At 44.5% G+C, this 14,981-nt stretch overlaps 3 protein-coding genes across 3 annotated transcripts; all 3 read right to left on the minus strand.

Moving 5' to 3' along the window:
• Positions 1–111: 111 nt before the first annotated feature.
• Positions 112–6,151, minus strand: LOC136444499 (mediator of RNA polymerase II transcription subunit 26-like). The gene is made up of 4 exons (XM_066442074.1): positions 5,958–6,151; positions 3,427–3,501; positions 2,284–2,445; positions 112–1,722 (listed from the first exon to the last, which is right to left on the minus strand). Exons 1-4 carry the CDS (start codon positions 6,018–6,020, stop codon positions 235–237), a joined length of 1,788 nt encoding a protein of 595 aa, XP_066298171.1. The 5' UTR covers positions 6,021–6,151; the 3' UTR covers positions 112–234.
• A 1,114-nt stretch (positions 6,152–7,265) lies between these two features.
• Positions 7,266–9,433, minus strand: LOC136445334 (uncharacterized). Its single transcript, XM_066443294.1, has 2 exons — positions 8,859–9,433; positions 7,266–8,689 (listed from the first exon to the last, which is right to left on the minus strand). Exons 1-2 carry the CDS (start codon positions 8,989–8,991, stop codon positions 7,851–7,853), a joined length of 972 nt encoding a protein of 323 aa, XP_066299391.1. The 5' UTR covers positions 8,992–9,433; the 3' UTR covers positions 7,266–7,850.
• Positions 9,434–11,284: 1,851 nt separating this feature from the next.
• On the minus strand, positions 11,285–14,797 carry LOC136445249 (uncharacterized). Its single transcript, XM_066443149.1, has 3 exons — positions 14,693–14,797; positions 13,182–13,335; positions 11,285–12,900 (listed from the first exon to the last, which is right to left on the minus strand). The coding sequence occupies exons 1-3, from the start codon at positions 14,693–14,695 to the stop codon at positions 12,044–12,046; spliced, it is 1,014 nt and encodes a 337-aa protein (XP_066299246.1). The 5' UTR covers positions 14,696–14,797; the 3' UTR covers positions 11,285–12,043.
• Positions 14,798–14,981: the final 184 nt, after the last annotated feature.

Genomic DNA, 14,981 nt, shown 5'->3' on the forward strand with positions numbered 1-14,981 from the left:
CGTTACAGAAACCATTCCTTGTACAAATGTATTTGGAAACGTAGAATGTTGCATTTCTAGAGGCACATGACAGAGAGTGGTACAGAAAAGTCGACACCCGATGGAAGAGCAGTGGCAACAAAACGCTTCTGTTGTTATTCTATTCTTTTTTGTCACTTAAATATTCAACTCTTCACTTTTACCACTTTGTAGCACGTCATATAAATATCTACTGTACAAAATATTTCACAGTTTCTAGTCTAGTATGACATAAGGCAGAACTTGTAACACCCCGTCTTCACACGACGTTTTCTCGCAACAGTCCGTCCAGTCGCGCCAGTCCCCGTTGTCATCGAAACAGCCGCTGACGCCAGGCCACTGTTCCCCACTCAGTCTATGTAGGTCTTCGTCGGAAACCGGTCGATCGAGCCCGGGTCTCGGCTCCCCCTCCGCCGCCTTGATCAGTTCGAGCGCGCGCTGTCGCTTCAGTTCTCGTTCTCTAGCAGCCTCGTCTGTGATTGGTTGGGATATACTGTGCGACTTGCCAGCCATTGGCTGCCGCAAGTCATGTGACAGTCCTGGAAACTGGCCCGGCCGTCTCGCCGCCAAGGCAAGGGGGAAGGGTCCGAGGTCCACGGGTCTGGGAACGAACTCGTTGTCGTACGAAACGCTGACGGTCACCGCGGGACTCTGCGGAACGTTGGCCGTGATTTGTCGGGTCACAGGGTCAAAGGTTAAAGACCGCTGTTTCAGCTTGACCCTCTTGGCAGGTTTGACCTCTGATGACGTATCTTCGGGAGAATCTTCTACTGGCTCCTTGTTCTTAGACTTGTCCTTCTTCTTGGAAGATTTGGACTTTTTCTTACCGTCCGCCTTCTCCGAGGTTTGGGCACCGGGAAGTTCTGAAGCACCGACGGTTTCCGATGTGCTCGGGAGACGAACTTTAACTGGCGAAACTGAGCTGCTCTGTACAAGTGTGGATGGCGGTGGGGAGAGCTCTTCTAGCCCCTTCATTTCAGAGTCTCTGTTCGCTAACTCCGGTGGCACGGCTAAACTCGGTGGTCTGGGAGAACCAACACTGGCACTTGTAATGTTCGTGGGGAGGGACTTGGTTGAGGTGAGATCGGGGGTCGGTGGGGGCGTATCAAACGTATTGCTGTCATGTAACAACTGTCCGCTAGGTCCAAACGGGACGGGACTCGAACTCGAAGTTTTCTGTAGGCTTCCAACAGGGCTAGATGTTTTCCTCATACTTCCAATAGGGCTAGATGATGTTTTTCTTAGACTTCCAACTGGGCTGGAAGTTTTCCTTATGCTTCCAGCCACCACCGGGCTACCGGGAGCGAGTTTTCTTACACCCAACGCCGGACTGTTGGATCTAGCTTTGGTACTGGCCACAGCAGGACTGTTGGGTCTCCTGTTCGCGAACGCGGGGCTCTGAGGTTTCTTGTTGAGCGCGGCAGCGGGACTGTGGTTCCTTCGGCCGGCGAGAGGGCTGGGTACCGGGCTGTCCCGTCCACGAGGCAGACCGTTGATTGCAACAGCGCCGACAGCCTGGCTTGGCGTCGTCGGTCTCTTGGCTTTCGGCCCCTCGTCTCCCCCGTCCATGCTGACTTTTCTGCGCTTGCGGTTGGCGGAATTTGTTTTCTGTAGGACTGCACTGGAGCTGGAGCTGGCGCCTGGGCGAACCTCGGCCAGCTTGCCGGGGAGCTTCGGTGAGATTCCAGGTCGTGTCATGGCGATCTACAGGACAGAGGAGGTAAGGAACAGTTGGAAAAGTGACATAACAATACTCCTGGGAGAAAAATTCTAAAAACTGACATGTGACAATATTAAAAATAATACAAAGAGACACATGACGATATCTCTACCAAAAATGTAACTACATGTGCCAGAAAAGCTTTGTTTGAAACAAGTTACCGTCTGTTGGGCAGTGACGGTATGGTACAGTTAGAAAGGTGATAAGTCACATTAGAAAGCTGAGATGCAATATTAACAAGTACATGTACTACTAGTCTAGGCAACAGTTGATTTCTGACAACAGAAAATTATCGCCAATGAGGACCTACTAGTCTGTCAGAAACTAAAGAAAGAATTTTAGGCTTTGCCTGGAATTTCTAATTCTTAAGTCAGCGTAAAATTACAGTCTTAAGCATAAGAAGGGGACATTAAGCCAAAGATCCCAGTTCGAGGAGAGCTGAATCTTGAGAATACCACACTGATAAGAGCAGAGTTTTGCCACTGAATGCAATCTGCAATGGCTCAAACCTAGGCATACTAACAAACGAACAAACAACCCCCTACCTTTGGACTGATGCCCTGGTTGCTAGGCGTGTCCTGTGCTTGGATGTCCCCGGCGATGATAAGTTTCTGCCAAATCCTGACCAGCTGTTTGAGTCGCTTGGCCAGGTCGGCGTTGTTGGTCTTGCGGCGAACATCGTTCACGTACTTCCCCAGGCGCGTCTTCTGCAGAAACACGGTCGGTACAAATAATGAATGGAAAGTAATCTCAACCTGCAAAAAGTTCAAGTTTACTGAGAAACTAAATGTTGTAGCTAAACATAAAGGTGGTAAGGTAGTCTTGCGGTTAGGGTTGCTGACTTAGAACCTGAGCATATACTGTAGCTTCTTTAAAGCAGCTTGTACCTTCTGTACAAAACTGATGTGTTGTGTCTGAAGGTGGTTTAATGGCTATGCAAAACAAAACAAAAATAAGAATGATCATAGCTTAGCACACTGTCCTAAGGACTGCAACATTTTTCAGAGTCATGCAAGTCTGATGAGCAACATAATGTACCAAACAACTGTGTGACAAGAGTCCATCATCCATGTCATACTAATTTTACAGTTGACAGGAAGTATATGCTTTTGCATCTGAAGAGATGCATATGGCATATGTTACAGCAATCCATCCATGCTAAACCATGCAGCTCACAAACAAACACAAATGCAGGGGTCGAAATTCACTTTGGGGAATTTTGCACCAGTGGATCTAACTTAAAAATTCAGGCGTACAGAAAAAAAGTTGGGTACACTACATAAAATAAATGAACCCAAATGCTATGGCAAACTTAAAAATTGTTAACAAGTAATACAACAAAGGTTTTCTTCTTTTTTTTCTGACACTTTAATGTCAAGAATATGCTGCATACTAGTGTAAAATAGTACATATAGAATACAACACGGAGTATTCTATATCACCCGAGGTACCAGCCCGACAGGTCGCATCACCTGACGGTCATAGGTCAAAAATAATTTTATGTTACTACTACTACTGACTACTACTAGTAGTAGTACCCTACTACACCTATCTAGGTGCACCAGTGCACCCAGTCAAAAACTACGCGCGCAGCTCCAATTTTGGGTGGCACCAAATACTTCGAGTCCTGCAAATGGCACCTAACAAAATCCTTGACACAGTTTGTGAGGCTTGAGACCTTTCCTTACCTCCAGGGCATCCTTTGTCATCGTGATCTTCTCCAGGGCACTGACCACCTCCAACACTCCCGCCATGTCAACAATCTGGGGACAAACAAACAAAAATGGCTGTTTAGAAATGTGTTTAACAACATGCTACAGTAACACGGCACTGATCACTTCAAGTGTCCCCATGAAGCATGTACTACTCTCTTAAGTCATCTTGATTTTTCAGGTTAGAGAGTATGCTTCATCGTCATTTCATCAATACAGGGTGGGACCTCTGCCTTGACAGGCTTCAGATCACTTTGGTCCTGTTCAAAAGGATTCACAAATCGGGATTCACCCTGAGCTGGCACAGGACTGATCCCGATTCGATCTTCCTCCTGAGGATCACAATTAACCCACCCCCCACGGAGACAGATTTGGACCATTCACACCAGGATTCACAAATCAGGATCAATCCCGTGCATGGGTGAATCCAGATTCGGGAATCCAAGTATGAAATAGGTCTTTGTCAGGATCCAGAGCCAGGTCTTGGCCAAGCGGGACCCAGGTGTTCCATATTAATGTTGAAAATTTCCATATGAATCATAGCAATGACCATTGCATGACTATAGCAATGAATCATCTGCTTTTTGGTCAAATTTGCACCAAGTACATGTAAAAAAATAACAGCAGATGTAAGAAAAACGACAATTCCTATGAAATACCAACAAACTATGATGTAGAAAGTGCAATTTTTTAATTCAAAACTTGCATGAAATTGAGAGAACCCACGCCTGCATATGACTACAAGTCCTGAAAATCCTTAGAATACGACATGTCTCCCAGCAACATGTGGAATCCTGTTTCCAATATCTAAACTCTGCTCGTTAGGCATTCCACGGATATTTCAACAGTTGATGCAACACTTAAGATGTAGTGCAGGGTTTTGCCATTTGCAGTACGAAATACCTTGCAGATAACTTGCAATTTGCCACTCCACTGATATTTGAATACTTGATATAATGTAAACAACTTGGATGAATGAAAATCCTTTTTCCTGTATTCTGTGATTCATGATACATTATGCTATGCTAGTTTAGCCTACCAAATGGCCAGTTGTTTTATTTTCTGCAGTCCTTTTTTCTAATATTTTTTTGAAAATTGTAAGTTAGAATTTTGAGACAGAAGAATTTATCCCTCAAAATGCAGGAAATAGTCTTATTTGGTTATGAATTTCAAAATTTTGTACGGGAAGATGCCAGACTCCCAACCGTTATCATGTCTTTGGCACTCTGCTAGTGACTGGCACCACGCAAAATTGGCCTTCTGTCCCTCATCCCTACGCTGTGAACAAATCCTGGTGAGAACACTGACCAGTATAAACTAGTTTGCAGTTCACACATGGAAACAACGGGGCACCACCCTACAACAAACAGCACATCAACCATCTTTTGTGAGTTCATTGTGGAGTCATAGATTAGAATCAGTGGAACAAAAGCAAGGTGAGAAATACTAATGAATGATAACCAGATGTGTATTGTATGGGACCCAATCTCTAAATTCCCACCAGGTTTTCTTGATTTGAAGGGACTTTTGTGAATACCACACTGACAACATTACACAAATGCACAAATAAACCTAAGGCCAGTATTTGACATAGCTGTCTGCATTCTTTGGTTTTACATCAACATTGAAACTAAGGCCTTTACCATGTGACTTAAATGTCAAGAACACAGATAGTACAAATGCTAGTGAAGTATATACTAGCTGGATACATTTTTTCTTGCTGGTGAGCAACTCCGGATTCTCAAAATTAGAATACTTGAAGTTGATGGATGGAAATTATAAATTTCACAGCTGGCACATGGATCTTCTTTTCAAGACACAAAGAAGTCAGCTCAAGGGAGACCTTTCCTAAATAATTTGAGTATAGAAACCAGTATATAAATACATCTATTATATGTACATTATTCGTGAAGTTCTGCGGCGATGTTACGACATAGAACAAAGTCAATATTGTAGACATCTTACGGTATACGGTCTGGAAACTTACAGAAAAATTTGGAGGGAGGGGGGCACATAATAAAACGGTATGTGGTATCATAAAAATGTTCCCTGTAAACTAAAGGCTAATCTACCAAATAGAGAATCTACAAAAAGCCTGAAAGACAGATAGCTGTACAAACACACACGTGTAGCAATTGGGTTCCAATATTTCCAACCCCATGTCAACTGCCCCCCTCCCCACCCGAACACTAGTGATATAAGAACACTCATGAGATGTTCGTTCAACTTGTCCGTCCAAAACACAGCCGCTATCATTATGGGAGAATTTGTAAATGTTTACAGATTTTCTAAATGAAATCAAGACTTTCTAATCTGAAATTTGCAGACGAAATGAAGCTTGATTTCTTTGGAATATTCGAACCGAACGTCTGGACTCTGGAGCGAAACAGTAGGGCGGGCAGCGCGATGGCGGACGTGAAGAAAAAAGAGGGAGACACAGTCGGAACCGAAAACTCTTTCCCCGTTTTCCACCCCACAACCACGCCTAGATACGGAAATTTCCTCACGTTGGCATCCTTGTCGATCGCCTGCAGCAGCCTATCCTTGATTTGTTGCGGATTGGCGTTCATGGGGCCCGAGCAGAGCGACTCTTGCGGGGACCGTGTTTTCGTCCGACCCGTTCGGCGGCGGACATAACGCACCACTGCCCTCCCACCATCCCTCACTCCAGAATATTATGGGATGCATGGCAGCATATTATGGGCTGGAATGACGTTTTTCTGACGTCATTCCAGCCCATAATATGCGTTTTCCGTCCCACGATGCACCAGTCGGTGGGCGTCGGATGACGTTCGGGAGATTCCGTAAACGTTGTCGGAGAAACCCGAGTCGATGTCCGACCTCGGTTGACCTGGGCCAAAATACACAGCGGGAAATTCAACTTTTGGCGCCGATGTAAGTAAAAGCGTCAATCTTTGGAGAAATGTGACGTAAGTGTTGTCATGGAACGTTTTTGTTTGTTTGTTTCCATTACGGCCATGCGCGTTAGAGCGTTCTCCGAACGCGCACGTTTAACGTTGACGTACGACGAACGTTCTAACGCGCCTACAGTACTTGAATAAAGACAGTTGTTTTCAAGGATTCAAAGTGTGAGGACGTCTTTCATTCGGCTGCGTGTTAAGTTGTGTCTTGTCTTATCCGTCACGGTCCCGTAATCTTCGTCACCCCGCCAGCAAGATCCGAAGAAGGAACACTAGTAACATCACCGCTTCCTTACAAGGGGTCATTCCTTAAATTTCAGTAAGGTCCTCCTTTCGGAATTCCTTATCCAAAATCAAACTAGCCGGAGCCTAACCTCTGCTTGGAGACTAATATGGTGATTGGCTTACTGGCGCCAGCTGTAGATTGTACCACACCTTCAAGATGGGGGTGTCGTTCTGTAATACTTACAAATACTGCCCAAAACCAACGCGTACATTATCAGCTCACCCATACAAGCAGACGACATTCAGAAGTACATAGAAATGCTTCAAAGAAATCTTGAGCTCAAGTAGCTGCGAACGCACCGGCACAATTGGCACAGTACCCCCGTATGCGGTGAGCCTCCTTCACGGAGGTCATAAAGACACTTTGAACATATATCAACCTAGATAGATTGCTTTATTTGCTTACAAAGGTGGCACAGGCTCGGTATTTATTCAGTGCAGGGTAAAAGTTAGCTCATATCCTGCGTAGCTCACATGTACATGCATGTGGTTGTCCTAAAATATCCTTTGATGTCAAGGACTACGGGTGTCCCATTGGGATTTTATATCTATTTCAAAAGCAATACGAAGAGCAGAAACTCAACATGAAATGAAACATGACAGAGTATGGAGATTTTCAATAGCTTTATTACAAATTCACACTCTAAAGCCAATAGGTCAGAAACAAACAACTTGCTGGTAATTGCTAGTTAGTGAAAATATTAAACATTACCTTTCATTACAAAATTGTGATATTTTACACACATGGAATTTTTCTCATTTGCATACTTTCTACGAATATATATATACCTTTGTTTTCTCTACAATGAGAATCCTATCCAACTTGTAAGAAATACATTTATCAGTTTACTTCTACATTTTGTTACATACAGAATTGGTATTAACTATTGGGAGGATCATCATTATGTATATATCTCGATATGTATATCTATCCATTATTATCTATCAATCTATCCATATATGACATGCACAGAAATCTGTATCTCATCACCTACTCATATCAATAAAGCCTACAGAAAACTACCACAAAAATATCATATTAGTTATACTTTTTACTTTGAAGTGATTATGAAAAATAGGAGATCGAAACGTTATTGGTTCTGCATTCTTTCTTGCAGCCGTTAGTCATTACCGCATTTTATTAATGATCTCGTACCCAAAAGATCATGAATTTTTTTTTTGTTAAGCCAGGCTTTAAGCGAAGCCGCCGTTCAGTTGGGACATCTTCACTGACGTCGTCTTGACGGTACTGACGTACAGCGGCTGCGTCACGTGACGCCAGATGACCAATGAGAAGCGAACCACCAACAGCAGCGAGGCCACGACCAGAAGCACGCAGGTGAAGATGACGTTCCTCTTCCCGAAGTCGGACCGGTTCTTATCCATGATGCCGGCCAGCGCGAGCACAACCACTATGTACGGCACCAGGGTGTAGCGGCAGTACCGCTCGAAGACAAAGTTCTCCAGGGCAAACCACACGAGAGTGATCACCAGCAGCAAACCCAGCATGCCAGTAGCCGTGTCCTCGTTGTTGTAGCCGCCGGAGTAGGTCAGGGTGCTCCCGAAGCTGAGGAGAGTAGCGATGGTGGCCCAGGTTGCGTATAGAGCCAGGGCGTTGTGAGCCAGGATGCGGACGAGCCAGAGATCTACCGGTGCGTTCGCGGTCAGCCAGGGCCCGCACCGGTCCACCCTGCGGTAGGAGACGTACAGCATGTAGTACAGAGTACACGCGCCGATCCCGAGGACCATGGCGGCACCAACTCGCTCCTGCGCATCGTTTAAGAAACGCCAGCAGGTGAGCAGAACCTGGTGGGCGCACCAGACGACGTAGAAGGAGGTGGGGAAGAGCTCTGGCGCTACGTAGACGTAGCCGCGGGCGTTTCTGCGGCAGACGGTGATCAGGACGTAGATGAGCCACAGGAAGTTCCATGCGTAGATGGTCGGCCAGATGCCGACGAAGGTCCAGACCGCAGGGTTGATCTCGTTGGGGAAAAACCTGGACCCGTTCATGATGCTGATGGTGGCCTGCAGTCCTGTGGAAAACGTGGAATAGTCGAGTCAATTAGGGTACCATCCTCCGTAGGCAACCGTTTTGGATTTAGATTTCATTTCAATTAATCTATCATAAGTGGACTCTAGGTAGACGGTGTTCCTCTGTATAACACTTATGGAGATCTCAATAAAACAAACAAACAAACTCACCTGGAACAAGTTTGGACTCATACATCCAGGCGATAACCAGCCTCATGACGTAGGTTAACCAGGCGAACACGATCATCAGGATGGCCAGAGGCTTGTGCCGGGGCGGCTGGGGTTTCTCATCGGCCTCCTCCATGGTCAGCTTAGCCTTGGAGGTCTGGAAGGGGAACCGTGTGGCAGTGGTTAACGTTGAAGCGCAGGGCCAGCGGTTTTGAGTGGCAGGCTGGTCATTTGTCGTTATCTTATTGACAGTAACTGAGTAACTTTATGTCAATCTTTGATATGTGTTTCAGCCTTAGGGGTAAAAAGGGCAAATTTCAGCGTTCCTCCCAAAACTCCACCCAATAGATACATATGTAATTGGGAGAGGCAGGTTTAGATGAGCGTGGACAAGTTAGAATCTTTCTGTAACGCATCCACCGTGACTTGCATAGTATCTCGAAGATGTGAAAAACGGTTTTCAGTGGAAAATATAGGAGAAATACTCATAAAGACAAGTTGATGGCGCGGTCACATTAATTGTAGGAATTTTTGTCGCAAGATTTTCAGCGAGACTACGGCCGACCGTCCACCAGTTTAGGATCTACGACATCCATTTCCAGTGACGTCCCAAGACACGTCCATGACTGTCTTAATGCAAGAATGTCTTAAAGTTGTTGTCGTGTGACAAATTAATGTGAGCAGGCCCTAAACTGCTAATAAACTGCACGACACTAATTCACGTTGCTGTTTCATGCACTACAAATCGCCTCCCAACTCCATGTCCACCCTGATATATCGGGCCTTTCAACACCCGACGAGCAGATTTGGGTAGGCGGCTCGTAGGGCTTTGGTCCCCAAGTGGCCAGGGGTTTGGTCACGCTGGAGTCCGGCAAACAGGCGGGCAGGACTGTTTAGACGTATGTATAAGGGCAGAGATTGCGATCTCAGTGGCAAAGTCGGCGATTCTACCGAAAGAGGTCGCGATCTGAGTCTCTGTCGACAAAGCTCGGAATCATTACCGGAAGAATGTACTGGCAGAGATCCTGACTCTAATCTCTTTCAACAGAAACTCCGATCGCAATCTCTACCGTCGATTCTGGTAGATCTCTACTCTGACATGTGCATCGGAACGTCTTTGTGATATAACACATCTTTGAACGAATACATCTCTGCAGTTGGCTGATGATAAAGAACTTTTTACTCACCATTCTAAAAGCGCCGTTAAGTTCTTTGATTCCCACAAGCTACACTATTGGAGTGAACAGTGTTCGTTGGTACACCTTTAATTTATGTACGTACACGTGTGTTTGTTAATCATTATATAATTGTTAACCTCATTAAGTCATAGTTGTGTAAGTGGTGCTTGTTTACTCTTTGCGTTTCCAGTTTTAGGTGGTTAAAGATTAAACTGACCTACCCTACCCATACAACATTTACACGTGTCTGATAATGTTGACGCTAGGAGTTTACCCAGGGTCAGCTCTTTGTAAAAGCCGGCAGTGAGTTCGGGCAGTTCCACTAGTTGTGATTCGTGGTCAAACCAAATAGATTTATGAGATGTATAGAATGTTTTGTCTATGTCCGAATCGAGCATGATAAACTGGGGGAGTTTACGATCAGTAGCCAACACCACGTACTGCGGCTTATCGTCTAGGCATCCTATCTATACAGTTAGCAGGTTTCACCCCAAGAACGATCTGATAATGCAAAATGCTATCAAAGGTGGCCACATTGCGAGCTAAAAAAAACAAGTATATGGTCGCAGAACACAGTATTAATGGGCGACCCCCGTGGACAATAGTACTTCGGGTATGAAGTAGTGCGTCACATTGCTTGAAAAGGCCATAGTTTTTCTTCTGTGCACGTTAGCGAGGCTGAAACTGCGGTGAATGGTTGAGGTATACGTCAGGTTGAGACAGTACGAGTTTGATTACGATGTTTGTTCGGTCGGGTTGGATTCGCGCCTGGATATTGTTACCGCCCGACTACTGTAAGTCGCCTACAGTACGGTGACCTCCGCTGGGGGTCATATCAAAGTGGCTTTAAAAAGAGAACGAGACAGCAAATTTAACCTCATTTTGCAGACATTTTGTAGATTGAACCTTGAAGTCAAGCATATAAAAATCTGGTACCCTAATTGTGCACCTTTCTATAAATTTTCAAGCGTCGAAGCATCTCACCTTGGGATCCTTAACTATATAAATCCCTGTAGGAGAAATACTGTGGTCTGCAACCATATGTACGCTATGTTACACACGTACATGGTTGATTCTACACTTTTGACGTGCTCAGTTCCTGAGAGGTGGAGTCAGCCCATTCTCGATGATTCACATGTCAATTCATTGGTAAAACGTACACTAGTAGTTGTTGTCTTTTGGCTTTTTGGTCTAAATCATGTTAACATGTTAAAAAGGGGGACAACAGCAGTAACAGGACTAGGGTAGAAGTACTTTCAAAAACTTTATTACAAACTCAAACACGAAGACTAGTTCTGCACTAAGCAGCTGCAAACGGCATACTAGTACAGCATTACATAATACTAAGCTGAAACAGACTGCATCATATACTACGTACATAGTACGTTACAAAAGATAATCAGAAATGTAAAATCAGCATACACCCTGCCCCTTCCAGATCCTTCTACAGTTTCTAGTGTACATACCTTTAAGCATCTACTTGTCCTCATATAAGTAGGACATTTTTATACCTACGTGATCCTACGTGTATCTTTTGATGTGCATCTATAACACTTTGCACCCACACATCTATATCTATCTATATCGTGCCCAACAAACATAGACTATTTATTTTCCGTTGATACGTACATAGTGTATGGCTTTATCTTAATATTTTGTATATTCATCTCATCAGGGGAAGTTTTTGTAACGTAGTAATAAACATCAAATCAAAATATAGATACAAGTATAAAATGAAAACTCGTTAACTACTAATTGATACAAATGCAAAGTAACTTAGGTAACATAGAAATAAGATCATATTACAACAAAATCAAACCTTAACAAAAGTATAAGGTAAAGTTTCAAACTAGATATGTTTCAAATTAGAAGTTTGCTGCTTAAAAATTAAATATTAAAAGGCACTTTACAATGTGATTTTGCTAGCCTGAACATTTATCTATTTATTTTACCAGTGGATACATTCAGGTCTCAAGCTTAAACGATTTGTCAGCAAGCTAATCACAAAATTTAAAGCCGCGAGTCTGCTGTGAACCCATCGTTGAGTTCTGCCTTCTTCACCGACGTTGTCTTGACGGTGTTGACGTACAGTGGCTGCTTCACGTGACACCAGATAACAAATACGAATCGGACCACTAGCAAAAAGGAGGACACGCCGAGCAACACGCAGGCGAAGATGGCATTCCTCTTCTCCAAGCCGCCGTTGAACCTGATGAACTTGTCGATGATGCCGGACAGCGCGACCACAACCACCACGTACGGCACCAGGGTGTAGCGGCAGAAACGCTCGAAAACGAGATTCTCCAGTACGAACCACACAAGGACGATGGCTGTCAGTAAGGCCAGCATTCCCGTGGAGGCATCCTCGTTGTTGTAGCCGCCCTCATAGGTCAGAGTGGTGCCGAAACTTAGAAGAGTGGCGATGGTGACCCAGGTAGCGTAGATGGCGAGACCATTGTGAACGAAAAAGCGAATGAGCCAGAGGTCAGCGGGGGCGTTCTCGGTCAGCCAGGGCCCGTTCTGGTCCACCCGACGGTAGGAGATGTACAGCATGTAGTAGAGAGAGAAAGCAGTGAGAGCGAGAAGCATGACAGCCCCTACGCGTTGCTGTGAATCGTTCATGAACACCCACGAGGTGACGAAGAAGTTGTTGACGTACCAGGTGACGTAAAAGGCGGGAGGAAAGAGCTCGGGAGTGACGTAGAAGTAGCCGCGAGAGTTTTTGCGACAGATGCAGACAGTGACGTAGATGAGCCAGAGAAAGCCCCATCCGTAGATGACCAGCCAGATGTCGAAGGTCCACGAAGACGGCCCGATCTCGTTCGGAAAAAAACGGGACCCGTTGCCAATGGTAGTGACAAATAGACCTGTGAAATAAGATTGAAGAAAAGCTATGAAGTAAACTTGTACTGTAGATCTGTGTTTATCTCCTCATCGTTTAAGCTTCTTTACACAAAGTAAAACATTTACTGCAAAAAAACAATTACTCAAGCAACTGGATAAAATTTTGAAACAGACGTTTCAGACGACAGCATCTGCTGTCTTTCGTCAGTTGCTTGAGTCTTAGCGTATCTTATAATTATTACCTCGATGCCTGGCCTTCATCAACATATTAATGATTGGTTTGTAAAAAATTGTCCTAACTCACCAGGAATAGCGTTTGAGCTGTTAAGCCAACTGAAAACAAGCCTGATAACGTAGATCAACCAGGCAAAGAAGATCATCAAGATGGCCACGGGCTTGTGTCGGGGCGGCTGGGGTTTCTCATCGGCCTCCTCCATAGTCAGCTTAGCGTCAGACGTCTGCAAGAAGAACCATGTGGTGACTGTTAACGTTAAAGCGTAGGGGAATGGTAATCTCCAAGCAGATCTACACCGGTGCCAAAATCGTATAACCTAGCCAGAGAAGGTCCCGTCAGGCACCGGTGCTTATTATACGATTTTGGTGCCAAAATCATATAAGCTAGCCAGAGAAGCTCCATCAGGCTTATACGATTTTGGCACCGTGTAGATCTGCTTGGAGATTAGGGGAATGGTATTTCGAGTGTTAAGCTGGCAAATTGACTTTTAATCCTGTTGTTATCTTATTGACAGTAACGGCGTGACATTGTGTTAATCTTTGATATGTGTTTAAGCGGTAAATAGGCTTGGTCTTATAGGCCCTCCCAAAACTCAACCCAATAGATACATGTAATATTTGATACATGAGGCATGCTTTATTGCTCGACGATTGTACATGGTACAATGTATGGCAGTAGATATTAAAATACAATACGACAAGGCTAATCTATACTTTATTTAGATGTACAAAATATTATCGCTAACAGTATGTGAGTTACGTATACATCATCGCGTCATGCATGGGTGGTTTGGTCTCGCTTTTGGATGAAGTAGAGACTGATCTATGTAGGCAGGTAAGGAAATGGCATTTTGAGTGGCAAGCTTTCAAATTAGCTTCAAATCTTGTCGTTATCTTATTGACAGTAAGGGTGAGTCCATCTTTGTGTGCTTAGAGGTAAAAGGTCAACCCGAACGCCCCACCCAACTGGTTGCAGCTAGGGGTGAAAACAAGTCTTCACAAGACCCTGGAAAAGTTTAAATCTTAACTTATACATCTACCGTGGACCAAGAACTCCAGAGAAATACAATGTGTACAAATACATGCCAATGCATCTCTAGGGTACGATCATTCGTCATGCGAATTTTGTTGATGACCCGCGGGTTTCAGTCAGAGATCGACAATCGAGCGTCAATACGGATCTACTTCAACCTTTTCCGTCACAGACTTAAACAGATGGATTTTGCACGACATTTGCACCAGTGGCCCAGGAATGCCCTCAGAATCTGAACTGTAAAACTGCTTGTAGAATTTTAAAAGTACTGATTATTCTGCTATTTCATTCCCAAAACATCAACTCTCAACTTTGCCCAACCCGATATATCGGGCCGGGCAACACGAGCAGAGTTGGCCGGTAGGCGGGTCACGGTGCCAAAGTTCCCGTATGGCTCTGGGCGTTGACCAGCTAGAGTCACGGCGACAACCAGGCAAATAACGATCAGACAGTTTTAGATCTACTGTATGCATCAAAACGTCTTTGCAAAAACAGATCTTTGTACATCTTTATCTCAATCAACTGATTATTAAGAACTTTTTACTCACCATTCTGAGAGCGCCGTTAAGTTCCTAATCCCCACAAGAGATACTGTTGGAATGAAGCTTGTTCACTGGTGCACCTTTATATACACGTGCCTGCTTAAACACGTGTGTGTGTGTGTTTGCTAATTGTTATACAACTACCACCCCCATTAAGTCAAAGTTGCAATTGGCGCTTGTGTACTGTTTGCTTTCCCAGTTCTAGGTGGTTGAAAATTAAACTGACCTACCCGGTAAAGAACGTTTGCAAATTTACTGATGATTTTGTATGTTTGGTAGAAGTCTACAAGTACAT

This window comes from Branchiostoma lanceolatum, chromosome 11 (genome assembly GCF_035083965.1).
Source record: "Branchiostoma lanceolatum isolate klBraLanc5 chromosome 11, klBraLanc5.hap2, whole genome shotgun sequence".
In the NCBI taxonomy this organism is placed as follows: Eukaryota; Metazoa; Chordata; class Leptocardii; order Amphioxiformes; family Branchiostomatidae; genus Branchiostoma; species Branchiostoma lanceolatum.

Bases quoted from the DNA above. Each gene is read 5' to 3' on its own strand.
- LOC136445249 (XM_066443149.1), bottom strand. The intron at 12,901-13,181 runs GTGAGTTAGGAC...CTTATTTCACAG, and splicing joins CAGCTCAAACGCTATTCCTG to GTCTATTTGTCACTACCATT.
- LOC136444499 (XM_066442074.1), bottom strand. From the start codon at position 6,020: ATGAACGCCAATCCGCAACAAATCAAGGATAGGCTGCTGCAGGCGATC. The intron at 2,446-3,426 runs GTAAGGAAAGGT...GTGTTTCTGCAG, and splicing joins TGACAAAGGATGCCCTGGAG to AAGACGCGCCTGGGGAAGTA. The intron at 1,723-2,283 runs GTAGGGGGTTGT...TCTGTCCTGTAG, and splicing joins ACCAGGGCATCAGTCCAAAG to ATCGCCATGACACGACCTGG.
- LOC136445334 (XM_066443294.1), bottom strand. From the start codon at position 8,991: ATGGAGGAGGCCGATGAGAAACCCCAGCCGCCCCGGCACAAGCCTCTG. The intron at 8,690-8,858 runs GTGAGTTTGTTT...CGTTTTCCACAG, and splicing joins TGAGTCCAAACTTGTTCCAG to GACTGCAGGCCACCATCAGC.